At 40.8% G+C, this 17,785-nt stretch overlaps 1 protein-coding gene across 2 annotated transcripts in view; it reads right to left on the reverse strand.

Moving 5' to 3' along the window:
• Positions 1–5,660: 5,660 nt before the first annotated feature.
• Positions 5,661–17,785, reverse strand: part of FBXO8 (F-box protein 8) — a 68,121-nt gene continuing 55,996 nt past the window's right edge. For both annotated transcript variants that reach the window (XM_069744244.1, XM_069744245.1), the window contains one exon: positions 5,661–6,946. In XM_069744244.1, the coding sequence (XP_069600345.1) occupies positions 6,759–6,946 (188 nt within the window). In that variant the 3' untranslated portion in view covers positions 5,661–6,758. The remainder of the gene's footprint in view (positions 6,947–17,785) is intronic.

Raw genomic sequence — 17,785 nt, forward strand, 5'->3', positions numbered from 1 at the left:
TGTCAATCAGAATGACGTAGGCAGTCACGCCCCATCAACACAGCAGTGTGGAAGAGAAGCCACAGAATCGCCGGCAGAGATCGGTGTCGGGCACAACAGGCTTGTAGTTAGCAACTGCCTGTTAGTAAGATGGGTCTCCTGCCGACTAATGTATTAAATGTTGCGCTTTCACATGAGTGGGTTACTATATAGTATAGTACGACCCCTTCCTTCATTATACAAGATAATACCGTAGTGCTGCTAGTAACAGGACCCGGACAGCGACCGATTATTTATATTAGATGGGTGTTTTTTACTTCACCAGAATTCCTGATTGTTAGTAGCCCAATCCTCTAAAGCACTTTTATTCCACAGTGTGCTCATAGTTGGCCCTGTACTTACGAGGACTTTTCAGTCTCAGCTTCTATTACACTAGAGCCAGTCTCAGAGAAGCCATTAAACCTCTCTGGCGTTGACCCCGGCAAACATGGGGAGAACATGATTGTTTTACTAATGCTCTCACATATTTATACTATTATTGAAGGATTAATTTAATAACAAATCTATTTGCCAAGTACTGACTGCAGAAAAGAGGAGACTTAATTGCAGAATTAGGTTTCAATTTTGAAAGTCGAATAAAAAAAGTTAATATTCACGCAATAACACTAATTGCCTGCATTACGTATATTGGTGCTAAATGTCAATCACAGGGGTTAACACCGTGAGATCTACTGACATTAGCTGTCAGCAGCACTGAGACAATGCTACTGAGATGTACCTGGCATCAGTTAGGCAGTTTATTTTTCTCCGAGAACACAGTTTTGGGCGACAGAGTGGCGTCCAGTTATTTCAAGTTGTTGTGCTGACATACTGCAGCGATGCTGAAGGCAGGGAGTCTGAGAAAATCTCATTAATCATTTTAAATTAAATCCAACCTTCCTGTCTCTCAGTGGCAAGAAGAAAGCCAAGATTTGCAATTACAACTTCCCTTCGAGAAAGCAGTGTGCCCTTTTTATTTTTGCTTTTCAGTTTAATTGGAAACTGAGTTAAAATCTTTCAATTGTAAAAAAAACAAACAATGGTCAGCATACAAATTACATCGAAAAATGATTCACGGCGATCACGTTCTCCCCCCCAAAAGAGAAAAAAAAAAAAGACTTTGCTCTTGGATGAACATTTCCTCCTTTTCCCCATTCAAAAAGAAAATGTAGGTATCGCGTTACTATTTTTCCAGTTATCGGGCCATTTTACCAGGCTGTGGTTAGCGCTGTTTGCATAAATTTACCGTAACTGCACCGAATGTTTTCTTCCTGGAAAACCAGCTTCCTTCTTCTTCCAACTCAGAAGTTAATTTAGTTTGAAATTGTTTAAAATGGAGAAAATTAAAGAAGGAGTGTTCGGTCATGATGCCAAGGTTTTTTTTGCCCAAGAATCCTGAAATTCCACCTTCTGTCAAACGAAATGTATAATATACCCACAAGGGAAGCAGGAAATCCTCTGTGCCTGTCCTTTGTCTCTGTAATTGTACCTGGGAGATTGGAAAGGACCTTTATAGACAAGCTCAAGCTTTATTAGGATCGAAAAAAGATTAAGCTGCTGCACAAATTTCTAATTTTCTAAAAAAATACATATATTATACACAAATATAATATACAATAGGAAAATTGTGTGTAAAGTACACAAAACTCCAAAAATACAGTCAAAATATAATAGATCTAAATTATTGAAGCGAAACATATGTTTTAGTTTAGTGCTCCTTTATTCTGATCAAGACAAGAAAACCAGGCTGCGCCTCGGACAGGTCTGTTTTAGTAAATACTTGTATTCTCCATAAAATAGGATTATGTAGGAGATTTAATTAGATCTCTGCATTGCACAGCTCCTCGGTTATAAATCCTGGAAATCTATAGTTAAATTAATCCACAGTCAGTCATTACCATTCCATTTGGTAATACAGGGGGTCTTCCAGGCACAGTTTATACATCCATCCAGCACTAGGATTAGTACACTTGCCTGTAAACACCACCAGAGACTATCATTAGTACAAAGATTACGGCTTCGATTCATTAAAACTCCAAAACGGGTGTTACTGGGGCAAAATGTGGGAGTGGCAATGCCGGCTTGTTAAATTCATGAGGAGTGACTGCGTTTGCTACACCACAAAACTTACTCCAGTCCCCAACTGCAGTAAGATTTCTAGACGCACCCCTTTTCGAAACTCGCCTGATTCAAGACATGAGCCTTTTTAGGATTTAGGAACCTTGCCCTCCACGCTGTACCCTCATCAAGACCAGAGTGACACATGTCCGTCTTGATAAATCGGGGCCAATGTCTCCTAAATGTTTGCACGGGTGTCCTTTACTCTTCAAAACATACTTACAAATTGGCTGTTTGACTGATGAATTGGAAATGCCAGTTAGGTAGGTAGTAATGTTGTGCATTGTTCTATGTAGATCATTCTATAGAAATGTATCTTTATGTTGACAATTAAATGGTTATTGTCATCTACATTCCTCCAGAGCACACAACTGGGAAAATGTCGAGATCTTGAAGATTGTCAGTTTGGACCAGTGGCCTGAATTGTGAGCTTTCAGATGCAGCTCTGACACTACAGCATCAAAGGAGCACAAGAAAACTGAAGTTGATGGTCTACAGCGGTGGTTGGTAACCTATCAACTAAGAAAGCAGTAAGAAAGGTTATTAAAAATCCTCTCCATACTTACCTTAAAGGGAACCTGTCAGCAGGATTGTGTTGAGTAATCTACAGACAGACATTGTCAGGCCGGCACTGTTCTATTGATTAAAATGATATCTTGGTTGATGAAATCCGTCTTGTGGTTGCTGTGTAATCTTTATTCTCAGTTTTGAGTTAATGATATGCTCGTGCTCCGGGGCAGCCTGTTGGGGGGGTCTTAATGTGGTGGTCTGATTAAGTATTCATTTGTATGGCTTCTAACAGACCACTGATCCCTCACTGACCTGACCCCTAGTTTACATAATGAATATTATATAAATATTGGTAGGAAAAAAAAACCTTCTGCAGGCATCAGCTGTGGTACCCGCACTGCAGCATAATCGCATATTTATATATATGTGTATATAATTAATCTGTTTGAGGCTATCCCTATATTCCCCCCCCAAAAAATCCATCTGAAAATAGTGCCCACTCAGTAGCAGCCATCAGTGATCGCCGAAAGCTGCGCAGGTGGCGCCATCTTGGAGGAGGATTTTTCTTTCTCTAGCAAGATAGCTCCGCCGTCGCCTGCGCAGTAGCAGCTATCGGATCACTGATAGCAGCTACTGCACAGGTCCGGTAGGCGCCATTGTCAAATAGATTTTTTTTTTCTTTTTGGAATATCCGGATAACCTGAAACATTAATTATAAACACAGTACATATGCGATTATGCTGAAGCGCAGGTACCACGGCTGGCTCTGCCTGCAGAAGGCTTTTTTTTCAATATGTATGCATGATATTCATTATGTAAACTAGGGGGCAGGTCAGTGAGGGATCAGTGAGCTGTCAGAAGCCATACACATGAATACCTACACAGAGCACTACATGAAGACCCCCCACACGCCACCCCGGAGCACGAGTATATCATTAACTCAAAACTGAGAATAAAGATTAAACAACAACCACAAGATGGATTTCATCAACCAAGGTAGCATTGTAATCAGTATAATGGCGCTGGCCTGACACGGTCTGTAGATTACTGTGCACAATCCTGCTGACAGGTTTCCTTTAAAGAATATATTGCAAAGTACATGGTTTTACAAGCACTTTGCAATGTTATCTTAAAGGGGTCCTCCAGGAATGTCCTAAAATGGTCCTCATCACATAATTCAAAACAGCAGCCAGTCCCTAGTTACGTGTCAGGATGATCTGCAGTCTCAGGATAACAACTCCTGATAACTGTGTGTCAACAGTAAAAGGAGCTGTATCTTAATTACACTTATCTCCATGAGCAGATGAGAAGTGTGTGACAGGAAAAGAAATACAGCTCTCCTTGGCCGACCTTGAACAGAAAACTGGAGGTTAAGAAAAAAAATCCTTGGGCTCAGTCAGCACACAACCAGTTCCCAGTAACTCACTGATATGTGTACTTATAATACAGCTCCTCTGGCATTTGAGACACAGATCTCAGGAGTAGTGTATCAACAGGAAGCAGCACATCCTGACACGTGACTTGGACAGGCTGCCATTTGAATTATGTAACAGCCATTTTACTACATTCATGGAGAACCAATTTAAGAAGATGAGACAACCCTTTTAAATGCATACCCATCATTTCAGGAGAACTTGCAGCTGAATGTCAGTCTGCTTCCAGCTCCTCCTCTCCATTGATCGTTATGAGCAGCAACTGTCATCTCCTATCTTAGTAATATGAAAAACTGTAGTCACTGAAGAGATACATTACCTGTGAAGAGAGTTAAAAATCAACCCAGGATGAGAAAAAAGTGAATTTCTCCTACAAGGTATACTACTTTTTTTCACATGTACTATTAAATTATGGAAAGTAAATCTTCAGTATTGTCAAATTTCATTATTCAACTTTTCAGCACACAGACCAATGCTGTACAATGCGTCCGTGTACATGAACCATATTTTCACTGATTGATACTGCACGTTAAAAAATTAAATACCGTAAATAAAAATTGCAGCATGCCAAGTTTCTTCTGTAAATTGGATGAGACTCTCCCAAATCAAGTATATGGGTGTGCTAAAAACCCCCCAACAAAAATCAGATTTTTACAGATACAACGCAATTCTGTAACATAGGAAACTAAATGGCCTTATAAATGATTAACCCTCAGGTAGCCGTGCCAAAATACTTACATTGTCAGTCGCAAGCACTTCGCTGTGCCGCGTGTAGTCTACGCCATGTCTCGCAACGCACCGAGAAGGTAGCTAGGAAACTACCAAAATGGATGGTTACCTACCCTTCATACTTGAGGAAATATGAAGACAACCAGTTCATTTGGGGTCCAATGGAACAAACACAACTAATTAAAAGGTTAATAGCTGTTGCTGTAAAAATGGAAAGGAATGTACGGTATATGGACTGCACACCGATGGCAAGTGAGAAAAAAAAATTGTCCCACTATTCTGGGTGAAACTAACGATTTTTAACACGGTCGTGTGAACCTGTCCATGGAATGATCAGCAATGTTGGTTGGAAAATTTATTTTCTTGTGGGAAACCAAACCCCCCCCCTCCCTCACACATGGACTGTAATATGCTATAATATACAGTAAAAGGAGGGCAGATTTCTCCCCTTACATTTAGTATTCCTGTTATAGGCCAATTTACACAAGCAAAATTTAAGTACGTTCAATCCCGATCATAGATCTGTATCAAGATCACCGATCAACACATGAATGAGCAAAAATGCTTCATGTGGCCCAATAAATCATGGCTGGCAGCTCTCCTGAAACAGGGGACGTGCTGCCAGCAACCTGCAGACTGTACAGGCACAGAATAGTGGTTTAATGATCATTCTGTCTCCAAACAATGATCGTTATAAATGAATGCTGGTCCATTGGTATAGTGTTGAGCAGCGCTCGTTTACGGGCAGAAGTGGCGCCGTCTAAATTGGCCTTGGTGGTATTAAACATTTTGATTGCATGTCATAATTATGTGACTACCATTGGAAAATAAGAATCAGCAAAACACCACAGCTTTAGTTAAAATACTTTACATATTTAATATTTATATTATGATTATAAGTCTCTTTAGTTTAATATGTACAAATTGCAAAATATTAAAAAACAAACAAATGCATTGGTAAATGCGATCCAAAACAAAGTCTAGTGTTTAGTTCCATTACCCTGAAGAAGGCCTACATTATGTCAGTTTAACAGTCATAAATGGCTAGGTCAGTCTAATGGCACGGGTAAGTGCAAGACATGATAGGCAAATCTAGTCATAAAAATAATTATTCTCCAAGATAGATTGCTAAGAAATGACAGAATGCATCATTAGATTGTAGACAGATGGTAGAATGACCAGCACTATCGTAACCCTGTATTCGCCAACTGGGTCAATGCTTTGGAGAGCTGTAGTAGTAGTTGACTAACATTTCAGAGTTTAGAGAATAAAGGTGTTGACCGGGACTTAAGATGCTGATGACCTATCCTTAGCATACCTCATCAATACTCAACACCCACCACCCCTCTGCTGAGTTGACACCTGGGTCCACAGACACCAATATTACACACAGTGAGCTAGAAAACCACAGCTCCACAAACTGCATAGTGGTCACACTCAGGAACTCCAGCTCAGGCCACATCCACGTCAACGAGAGCTGCAATACCAGATTACGGCTATTAAAGCGTACAGCGCTGTGGTGCCCTGGCTCTATGCACTTTCAACTTCCGGCAGCCAGATCTTCGTGGCAGAGGAAAAAAGCAGCGGACAGCACATCAGATAAGCATCAGGATTCACGCTCCGAGTCCATAAACCCAATTGGACATAAGTAACTCCAAGAAAAAGATGAGGAGCAGCATCCAATCCAGGTTGAAAAAATAGAAAAACCTATTCCGCCATCAGACGTTTCGACCAAGAATGGTCTTTATCAGGTATAAAGATAAAGACCATTACTGGTCGAAACACTATTATGGTAGAATAACGTTTTTTCTATTTTTTCAGCTGGATTGGATGCTGTTCCTCATCTTTTTTCTTGAGGTCTTAGCGGCAGTTCACGACCATGCTGATATTAATGAACTTTTCTAAGAACAGGTCTTCAATATCTTAGTCCCAGACAACAGCTTTAAACTTTTACACAGCAACATGGCCAACAAGGTAAATGTTGTCATAAAGGTGCCCTACAAATTCTTCGCTAATATTCTGAGCAGCGCGGCGTGTGTTTCTGATGAACTCTCTCTTTGACATTTTGTTCTTCACATGGGGACTGGCCAGATCGATGGAAAGCAGGATCAAAGAATAGCAGAGTACATACACTGCATCTAGAATAGGACACAAGAAAAACAAGGGTTAATAATAATAGTGCACATATACAATGGATGATGTAAGTTACTAGGACTGAAAAGATAGATCATCCACCTAATTCCGCACGATAACTCCTTTAGCCTTAGACCAGAGGTCCCCAACGTTTCTGACCTTGAGAGCCACATTCAGCTCAGAGAGGGTCGCAAGCCACATCCAGCCTTGAGAGAGGGTTGAGAGCTACATTCAGCTCCTTTCCCCCTCACGCTAGTTGCAACCAAAGCCCCCATTATAGGTATAATGGTAACCAAAGCTTTTCCACAAAAATCAATCACCCCAAAGCAGTATACAAAGATCTAGGGGTTCCTACAATACCCCCTCTATTCAGTATTCTCCTATAAAGAACTCCCAAGACACTGTCACATCCAGCTTCAAACACCTCCTCTAACAGGTGATGTCATCTTGTCTCCAGCATACCATTCTTAAATAATCTCAAAACCCCCAAGACCAGTATATGTGCATCCAAATCTGCTCTAAAATTCACCATTTTGAGATGTGCTCTTCATACCTGTTTGCTAAAACTGGAGCTAATGCACCAAGCTGATAGGCAGCCGCGAGCCACAATTCATGGGACCGCGAGCCACATGTGGCTCCCGAGCTACAGATTGGGAACACCTGCCTTAGACAATAAAAGTAACTTGATTATTGCAAACTGCTTAGCAAAAAGAGCTGTGCCCTGAGAAGTAGGACCCACCGATCTGCAAATAATTAAATTGCCTGCCAAACATGAAAACCGCCTTTAAAGTTTAGTTACCTATTAAAGGGAATCTACATTAGGATCAACCCTCCCAATCAGTCTCTATGAGCATGTAGGTTATAGGAATAAAATGATACCTTGATATCTGCAATTTGATGTTTTATTCCAGAGAAATCCATGTTTTTTATATCTAATATATAAAGCTGAATATGTGCATGTGTGTATGTCCGGGATTGGCATCTGCACTGTCGCAGCTACAGCCACAAAATTTTGCACAGTCACAGTCACAGTCTGGACCCCGAGAGCGTCATAGGCTATGTTATGAGGCGAAATTTTAACCCAGCGCGTTCCAATTCACCAAACAATTTTGCCCCTATCTACATAATGGGGAAAAAGTGAAAGGAAAAGTGTTGGAGGCAAATTAACAGCTGCCAGATGTGAACAAGGGGGACTTAAAGAATGAGAGCGATGGCGCCAAAGAGTATATACCGTACAGTTGCTAAGGTGGGGCCCCGACATGGGATACTCACCACACACTGGGATATGAACACACACAAAATGCGCCGCACACTACCACGTGCTTCATCACATATACCCCCCTCAGCACACATTTCACCACACATACACCAACCTCGCCACATAAAAGTCAAAACACAAAAGTCGCCGCTCAAAACTCGCCACATGCAAAACTCGCCTCATGGAAAACTCGCCACATGCAGAAAAATTGCCACATGCACAAAAGTTGCAACACATGCAAAAGTTGCCCCACACAACTTGCACATACTCAAAACGCACCACACAAAAAAACTCGCCATGCGCAAAACTTGCTGCACACAACTTGCTACACTAACCTGTCACATGCAACTTGACACAAAAAGTTGCTACACGAATGTCGCCACACAAAACTCATCTCACAAAAGTCGCTACATGCATGTTGCCACACACAACACACACACAACTTCACACATGAAACTAGCCCTAAAACACACACAAGTCTGGTATTATCCTTCAAAAATAAAAATCTGATTAATAAGCAGACAAACTACAAGAGCAACAAATGTACCATATAGGAAATACAGCAGCTGTCAATCACATGACCTGTCTATTATGTGTATGTGTGAGCTAATATATACTGCCAGGGGGAGGGCTTCCTGTTGGCTGGGGATTCATCAGGCTGCCAATTTAGCTTACAAATACTGAGGTAAAAATAATGACCAAATAACGTGTGAACGCGGTCTAATACAGGAGGAGATGACATACAGATACAGTTGTGGCCAAAAGTATTGACACCCCTGCAATTCTGTCAGATACTCAGTTTCTTCCTGAAAACGATTGCAAACACAAATTCTTTATTATCTTCATTTAATTTGTCTTAAATAAAAAAAAAAAACACAAAAAGAATTGTCCTAAAGCCAAATTGGATATAAATCCACACCAAACATAAAAAGGGGGTGGACAAAAGTATTGGCACTGTTCGAAAAATCATGTGATGCTTCTCTAATTTGTGTAATTAACAGCACCTGTAACTTACCTGTGGCACCTAACTGGTGTTGGCAATAACTAAATCACACTTGCAGCCAGTTGACATGGATTAAAGTTGACTCAACCTCTGTCCTGTGTCCTTGTGTGTGCCACATTGAGCAAGGAGAAAAGAAAGAAGACCAAAGAACTGTCTGAGGACTTGAGAAACCAAATTGTGAGGAAGCACGAGCAATCTCAAGGCTACAAGTCCATCTCCAAAGACCTGAATGTTCCTGTGTCTACCGTGCGCAGTGTCATCAAGAAGTTTAAAGCCCATGGCACTGTGGCTAACCTCCCTAGATGTGGACGGAAAAGAAAAATTGACAAGAGATTTCAACGCAAGATTGTGCGGATGTTGGACAAAGAACCTAGACTAACATCCAAACAAGTTAAAGCTGCCCTGCAGTCCGATGGTACAACAGTGTCAACCCGTACTATCCGTCGGCGTCTGAATGAAAAGGGACAGTATGGTAGGAGACCCAGGAAGACCCCACTTCTTACCCCAAGACATAAAAAGCCAGGCTGGAGTTTGCCAAAACTTACCTGAAAAAGCCTAAAACGTTTTGGAAGAATGTTCTCTGGTCAGATGAGACAAAAATAGAGCTTTTTGGGCAAAGGCATCAACAGAGTTTACAGGAGAAAAAAAGGAGGCATTCAAAGAAAAGAACACGGTCCCTACAGTCAAACATGGCGGAGGTTCCCTGATGTTTTGGGGTTGCTTTGCTGCCTCTGGCACTGGACTGCTTGACCGTATGCATGACATTATGAAGTCTGAAGACTACCAACAAATTTTGCAGCATAATGTAGGGCCCAGTGTGAGAAAGCTGGGTCTCCCTCAGAGGTCATGGGTCTTCCAGCAGGACAATCACCCAAAACACACTTCAAAAAGCACTAGAAAATGGTTTGAGAGAAAGCACTGGAGACTTCTAAGGTGGCCAGCAATGAGTCCAGACCTGAATCCCATAGAACACCTGTGGAGAGATCTTAAAATGGCAGTTTGGAGAAGGCACCCTTCAAATATCAGGGACCTGGAGCAGTTTTCCAAAGAAGAATGGTCTAAAATTCCAGCAGAGCATTGAAAGAAACTCATTAAAATGGTTACCGGACGCAGTTGGTCGCAGTTATTTTGGCTAAAGGTTGTGCAACCAAGTATTAGGCTGAGGGTGCCAATACTTTTGTCTGGCCCATTTTTGGAGTTTTGTGTGAAATGATCAATGTTTTGCTTTTTGCTTCATTCTCTGTTGTGTTTTTTCATTTAGCACAAATTAAATGAAGATAATAATACCAAAGAATTTGTGATTGCAATCATTTTCAGGAAGAAACTGAGTATTATCTGACAGAATTGCAGGGGTGTCAATACTTTTGGCCACAACTGTATACTATATACAGGGGAGATGAGACACAGGCATATACTATATACAGGGGAGATGACACCGGTATATACTATATACAGGAGAGATGACACAGGTATATACTATATACAGGAGGAGATGACACACGTATATACTATATACAGGGGAGATGACACAGGTATATACTATATACAGGAGGAGAGGACATACAGGTATGTACTATATACGGGGGAGATGACACAGGTATGTACTATATACAGGAGGAGATGACATACAGGTATGTACTATATACGGGGGAGATGACACAGGTATGTACTATATACAGGAGGAGATGACATACAGGTATGTACTATATACGGGGGAGATGACACAGGTATATACTATATACAGGAGGAGATGACATACAGGTACATACTATATACTGGAACAGATGACAGGTATAAACTATATACAGGGGAGATGACAGGTATATACTATATACAGGAGGAAATTACACACAGGTATATACTATATACAGGAGGAGATGACACACGTATATACTATATACAGGAGGAGATGACAGATATATACTATATACAGGAACAGATGACAGGTATAAATTATATACAGGAGGAGATGACACGTATATACTATATACAGGGGAGATGACACAGATATATATATATATATATAGATATATATATATATATATATATATATATATATATATATATATATATATATATATATATCTATATATATATATATACACACATATAGATTTATATATATATATATATATATATATAAATATATATATGTGTATATATATATGTATATATATATATATATATAAATATGTGTGTATATATATATATATATATATATATATATATATATGTATATATATATGTATGTATATATATATATATATATATATATATATATATATATATATATATATATATATATATATATATATATATTAATAATCTTTATTTTTATATAGCGCTAACATATTCCGCAGCGCTTTACAGTTTTGCACACATTATCATCACTGTCCCCAATAGGGCTCACAATCTATAATCCCTATCAGTATGTCTTTTGGAATGTGGGAGGAAACCGGAGTGCCCGGAGGAAACCCACGCAAACACGGAGAGAACATACAAACTCTTTGCAGATGTTGTCCTGGGTGGGATTAGAACCCAGGACTCCAGCGCTGCAAGGCTGCAGTATAATGACATACAGGTATATACTATATGTAGGAGGAGATAATAATAAATAATAATTATTATTATTATTATTTTTATATAGCGCCAACATATTCTGCAGCACTTTACAGTTTTGCACACATTATCATCGCTGTCCCCGATGGGGCTCACAATCTAGAATCCCTATCAGTATGTCTTTGGAATGTGGGAGGAAACCGGAGTGCCCGGATGAAACCCACGCAAACACGGAGAGAACATACAAACTCTTTGCAAATGTTGTCCTGGGTGGGATTAGAACCCTGGACCCCAGCGCTACAAGGCTGCAGTGCTAACCACTGCGCAACCGTGCTGCCTATAGATGACATACAGGTATATATTATATACAGAAGAGATGACATACAGCAGTTATATACTATTTACAGGGGAGATGACATACAGGTATATACTATATACAGGAGATGACATACAGGTGTATACTATATATAAGGGAGATGACAAACATGCATATACTGAGGGGAAAATGAGAGGTGTGAGGTGAAAATGAGGGGTGTGAGGTGAAAATGAGAGGGAAAACAGTGGCGTGATCGGAAAATGACAGATGTGAGGTCGAAATGACAAGTGTTAGGGGGGAATGAGAGGAGAGAGGGGGAAAATAAGAGGAGTGAGGGGGTTAATGAGAGGTGTAAGGGAGAAAATGAGAGATGTGAGGGGGAAAATGAGGGGGGGGGGGGATGAGAGGCGTGAAGGGAAAATAAGAGAAGTGAGGTGCTATATCTAACCACAGATATTTACTATGCCCAGGCAACGCCGGGCTCTTCAGCTAGTATACCTATAAATGAGCAGTTTTAGGACTATGTGCCGGACACTGATCTACATGATAATCTGCCTCCGGGGATTATTTTATATGCAAGGAGGAGTTACCAGTGTGAGACTTAACTTACACAGAACAGTAGAACTGAACTTTGTCTTCTTACAAACACATTTGCTGCAGCTCTCACAGCTTTTCTTGTATTACAACACTGGATGCCTGTGAGATGGAAGCTGCACACACTGGTAAATGACCCCTTTTATTTAAAATAATCTGTGAAGGCAGATTCTCATACAGACCAGTGTCCCATAACCTAAAACAACTGATTTACATATAAGACAAGCGTGGGATTCTCTGGAATAAGACATCACATCACAGATATCAAGGTATCATTTTATTCAGCTTCCCATGACCTGCATGTTCATATAGATATATTAGGAGGGTCAATCCTACTGACCCCTTTAAACAGGGGTTGTCCAGTAGTGGACAACCTAATTAACACCTCTGCGTGCTCTAAAGCAACAATACGTCATAGTCAGCATGCGTGTATAGAAGATGCTAGCTGGGCTATATATGCCAGCTGTGGTAAATACCGTATTTCTCGGACTAGAAGACGCACTGGGCTATAAGACACACCCAGGTTTTAGAGGTGGAAAATAGGGAAAAAAATATTTGAAGCAAAAAAAAAAGTCGTACAATTTAATAACATACTATTATATGTGGTGTTATTATATATAATAGTATGCTATTATATTGGAAGCTGCGGGTAGAAGATGGCGCAGCGGGACCAGTGTGGTGTATGTAAAGTACTACATGAAGATGCTGGAGGGTGAGTATAAGAATGGGGGCACAGGGCTTATATATAAAGCACCACTGCATAACTGAAAAATAACACTGGAATGCTGCTTGAAGATCCCATTGGGAGAACTATAACTCACAGCATGTCCTGCAGATCCTCTGGCATGCTGGGAGTTCTAGTTCACCACAGGAGTGGCAGAGTGCTTTATTGTGTGTTGTAAAGACTAACCTTTTAATTGTTAAACTAGATGAAATGTGGATTAAATCCGCGCTGCTGCGACAAATAATGGATCCAGATATAATTGTAAGGTGTTCGGGTGGTCAATTCAAAACCACCCAAACATCTTACAATTATATCTGGATCCATTATTTGTCGCAGCAGCGCGGATGTAATCCACATTTCATCTATTATAACGGTTCTGAGATGTCGCAGCGCCGTCCTGTGGATCTGCAGCAGCTGACAAACTACACGCTTGTACTGTGTACCACCAGGTGAGCAGTTCTCTCACAATTGATTAGAAGCAATCCTGGGGAGACCCTATTTGCGCTTTTTTGTCTCCTATTTTTCTAACCTTTTAATTGTGGCAGCCAGCCACACTGTGGTGAGGTGAAAAGCTGGAGCATCCAATGCCTGCACATACAGAGTCCTCCCTGCCTTTCCACAGCACAGGTCAGGTCACAGGATCAGATAGTCGTCGAGTCCAAATTGGATATAGATAATAGCTAATAAGGAAATGGCTAGGGAAGATAGACGTGCCTCACCCTAATGGAACTCCTTCCTTGCAGCGGAGGTTGGCACCCTATGATACGATATGGCGCCCCCGCTCAACGTAGACTGACCATAAAAGGGACTATCTGATCCTATTTGTAGGTTCCCCGCCATTGGTTGTTTGGTATGTGTGGTTTCTAGTTCAATATTTTAATTATCATCACTAAAGAGTACTTTTTAGGTCTTTTTTGTAATTTCTTGGTTTTTCCAAAAGTTTGGACACACCTTCTCATTTAAAGATTTTTCTGTATTTTCAAGACTATGAAAATTGTACATCACACTGAAGGCATCAAAACTATGAATTAACACATGTGGAATTGTATACTTAACAAAAAAGTGTGAAACAGCTGAAATTATGTCTTATATTCTAGGTTCTTCAAAGTAGCCACCTTTTGCTTTGATGACTGCTTTGCACACTCTTGGCATTCTCTTGATGAGCTTCAAGAGGTAGTGACCGGGAATGGTTTTCACTTCACAGGTGTGCCCTGTCAGGTTTAATAAGTGGGATTTCCTGCCTTATAAAATGGGGTTGGGACCATCAGTTGTGTTGAGCAGAAGTCTGGTGGATACACAGCTGATAGTCCTACTGAATAGACTGTAAGAATTTGTTTTATGGCATAAAAAAGCAGCTAAGTAAAGAAAAACGAGTGGCCGTCATTACTTTAACAAATTAAGGTCAGTCAGTCCAAAAAATTGGGAACACTTTGAAAGTGTCCCCAAAAACCATCAAGCGCTACAAAGAAACTGGCTCACATGAGGACCACTCCAGGAAAGGAAGACCAAGAGTCACATCTGCTTCAGAGGGTTAAGTTTATTCGAGACACCAGCCTCAGAAATCACAGGTTAACAGCAGCTCAGATTAGAGACCAGGTCAAGGCCACACAGAGTTCTAGCAGCAGACACATCTCTACAACAACTGTTAAGAGGAGACTTTGTGCAGCAGGCCTTCATGGTAAAATGGCTGCTAGGAAACCACTGCTAAGGCCAGGCAACAAGAAGAAGAGACTTGTTTGGGCTAAAGAACACAATGAATGGACATTAGACCAGTGGAAATCTGTGCTTTGGTCTGATGAGTCCAAATTTGAGATCTTTGGTTCCAACCACCGTGTCTTTGTGCGACGCAGAAAAGGTGAACGGATGGACTCTACATGCCTGGTTCCCAACGTGAAGCATGGTGGAGGTGTGATGGTGTGGGGGTGCTTTGCTGAGGACACTGTTGGGGATTTATTCAAAATTGAAGGCATACTGAACCAGCATGGCTACCACAGCATCTGGCAGCGGCATGCTATTCCATCCGGTTTGTGTTTAGTTGGACCACCATTTATTTTTCAACAGGACAATGACCCCAAACACACCTCCAGGCTGTGTAAGGGCTACTTGACCAAGAAGGAGAGTGATGGGGTGCTACACCAGATGACCTGGCCTCTACAGTCACCAGACCTGAACCCAATCGAGATGGTTTGGGGTGAGCTGGACCGCAGAATGAAGGCAAAAGGGCCAACAAGTGCTAAGCATCTCTGGGAACTCTTTCAAGATTGTTGGAAGACCATTCCCGGTGATTACCTCTTGAAGCTCATCAAGAGAATGCTAAGAGTGTGCAAAGCAGTCATCAAAGTTGTTTCACACTTTTTTGTTAAGTATATAATTCATAGTAACATAGTAACATAGTTAGTAAGGCCGAAAAAAGACATTTGTCCATCCAGTTCAGCCTATATTCCATCATAATAAATCCCCAGATCTACGTCCTTCTACAGAACCTAATAATTGTATGATACAATATTGTTCTGCTCCAGGAAGACATCCAGGCCTCTCTTGAACCCCTCGACTGAGTTCGCCATCACCACCTCCTCAGGCAAGCAATTCCAGATTCTCACTGCCCTAACAGTAAAGAATCCTCTTCTATGTTGGTGGAAAAACCTTCTCTCCTCCAGACGCAAAGAATGCCCCCTTGTGCCCGTCACCTTCCTTGGTATAAACAGATCCTCAGCGAGATATTTGTATTGTCCCCTTATATACTTATACATGGTTATTAGATCGCCCCTCAGTCGTCTTTTTTCTAGACTAAATAATCCTAATTTCGCTAATCTATCTGGGTATTGTAGTTCTCCCATCCCCTTTATTAATTTTGTTGCCCTCCTTTGTACTCTCTCTAGTTCCATTATATCCTTCCTGAGCACCGGTGCCCAAAACTGGACACAGTACTCCATGTGCGGTCTAACTAGGGATTTGTACAGAGGCAGTATAATGCTCTCATCATGTGTATCCAGACCTCTTTTAATGCACCCCATGATCCTGTTTGCCTTGGCAGCTGCTGCCTGGCACTGGCTGCTCCAGGTAAGTTTATCATTAACTAGGATCCCCAAGTCCTTCTCCCTGTCAGATTTACCCAGTGGTTTCCCGTTCAGTGTGTAATGGTGATATTGATTCCCTCTTCCCATGTGTATAACCTTACATTTATCATTGTTAAACCTCATCTGCCACCTTTCAGCCCAAGTTTCCAACTTATCCAGATCCATCTGTAGCAGAATACTATCTTCTCTTGTATTAACTGCTTTACATAGTTTTGTATCATCTGCAAATATCGATATTTTACTGTGTAAACCTTCTACCAGATCATTAATGAATATGTTGAAGAGAACAGGTCCCAATACTGACCCCTGCGGTACCCCACTGGTCACAGCGACCCAGTTAGAGACTATACCATTTATAACCACCCTCTGCTTTCTATCACTAAGCCAGTTACTAACCCATTTACACACATTTTCCCCCAGACCAAGCATTCTCATTTTGTGTACCAACCTCTTGTGCGGCACGGTATCAAACGCTTTGGAAAAATCGAGATATACCACGTCCAATGACTCACCGTGGTCCAGTCTATAGCTTACCTCTTCATAAAAACTGATTAGATTGGTTTGACAGGAGCGATTTCTCATAAACCCATGCTGATATGGAGTTAAACAGTTATTCTCATTGAGATAATCCAGAATAACATCCCTCAGAAACCCTTCAAATATTTTACCAACAATAGAGGTTAGACTTACTGGCCTATAATTTCCAGGTTCACTTTTAGAGCCCTTTTTGAATATTGGCACCACATTTGCTATGCGCCAGTCCTGCGGAACAGACCCTGTCGCTATAGAGTCACTAAAAATAAGAAATAATGGTTTATCTATTACATTACTTAGTTCTCTTAGTACTCGTGGGTGTATGCCATCCGGACCCGGAGATTTATCTATTTTAATCTTATTTAGCCGGTTTCGCACCTCTTCTTGGGTTAGATTGGTGACCCTTAATATAGGGTTTTCATTGTTTCTTGAGATTTCACCTAGCATTTCATTTTCCACCGTGAATACCGTGGAGAAGAAGGTGTTTAATATGTTAGCTTTTTCCTCGTCATCTACAACCATTCTTTCCTCACTATTTTTTAAGGGGCCTACATTTTCAGTTTTTATTCTTTTACTATTGATATAGTTGAAGAACAGTTTGGGATTAGTTTTACTCTCCTTAGCAATGTGCTTCTCTGTTTCCTTTTTGGCAGCTTTAATTAGTTTTTTAGATAAAGTATTTTTCTCCCTATAGTTTTTTAGAGCTTCAATGGTGCCATCCTGCTTTAGTAGTGCAAATGCTTTCTTTTTACTGTTAATTGCCTGTCTTACTTCTTTGT

The sequence above is a fragment of the Ranitomeya imitator genome, chromosome 1 (genome assembly GCF_032444005.1).
Source record: "Ranitomeya imitator isolate aRanImi1 chromosome 1, aRanImi1.pri, whole genome shotgun sequence".
Taxonomy (NCBI): Eukaryota; Metazoa; Chordata; class Amphibia; order Anura; family Dendrobatidae; genus Ranitomeya; species Ranitomeya imitator.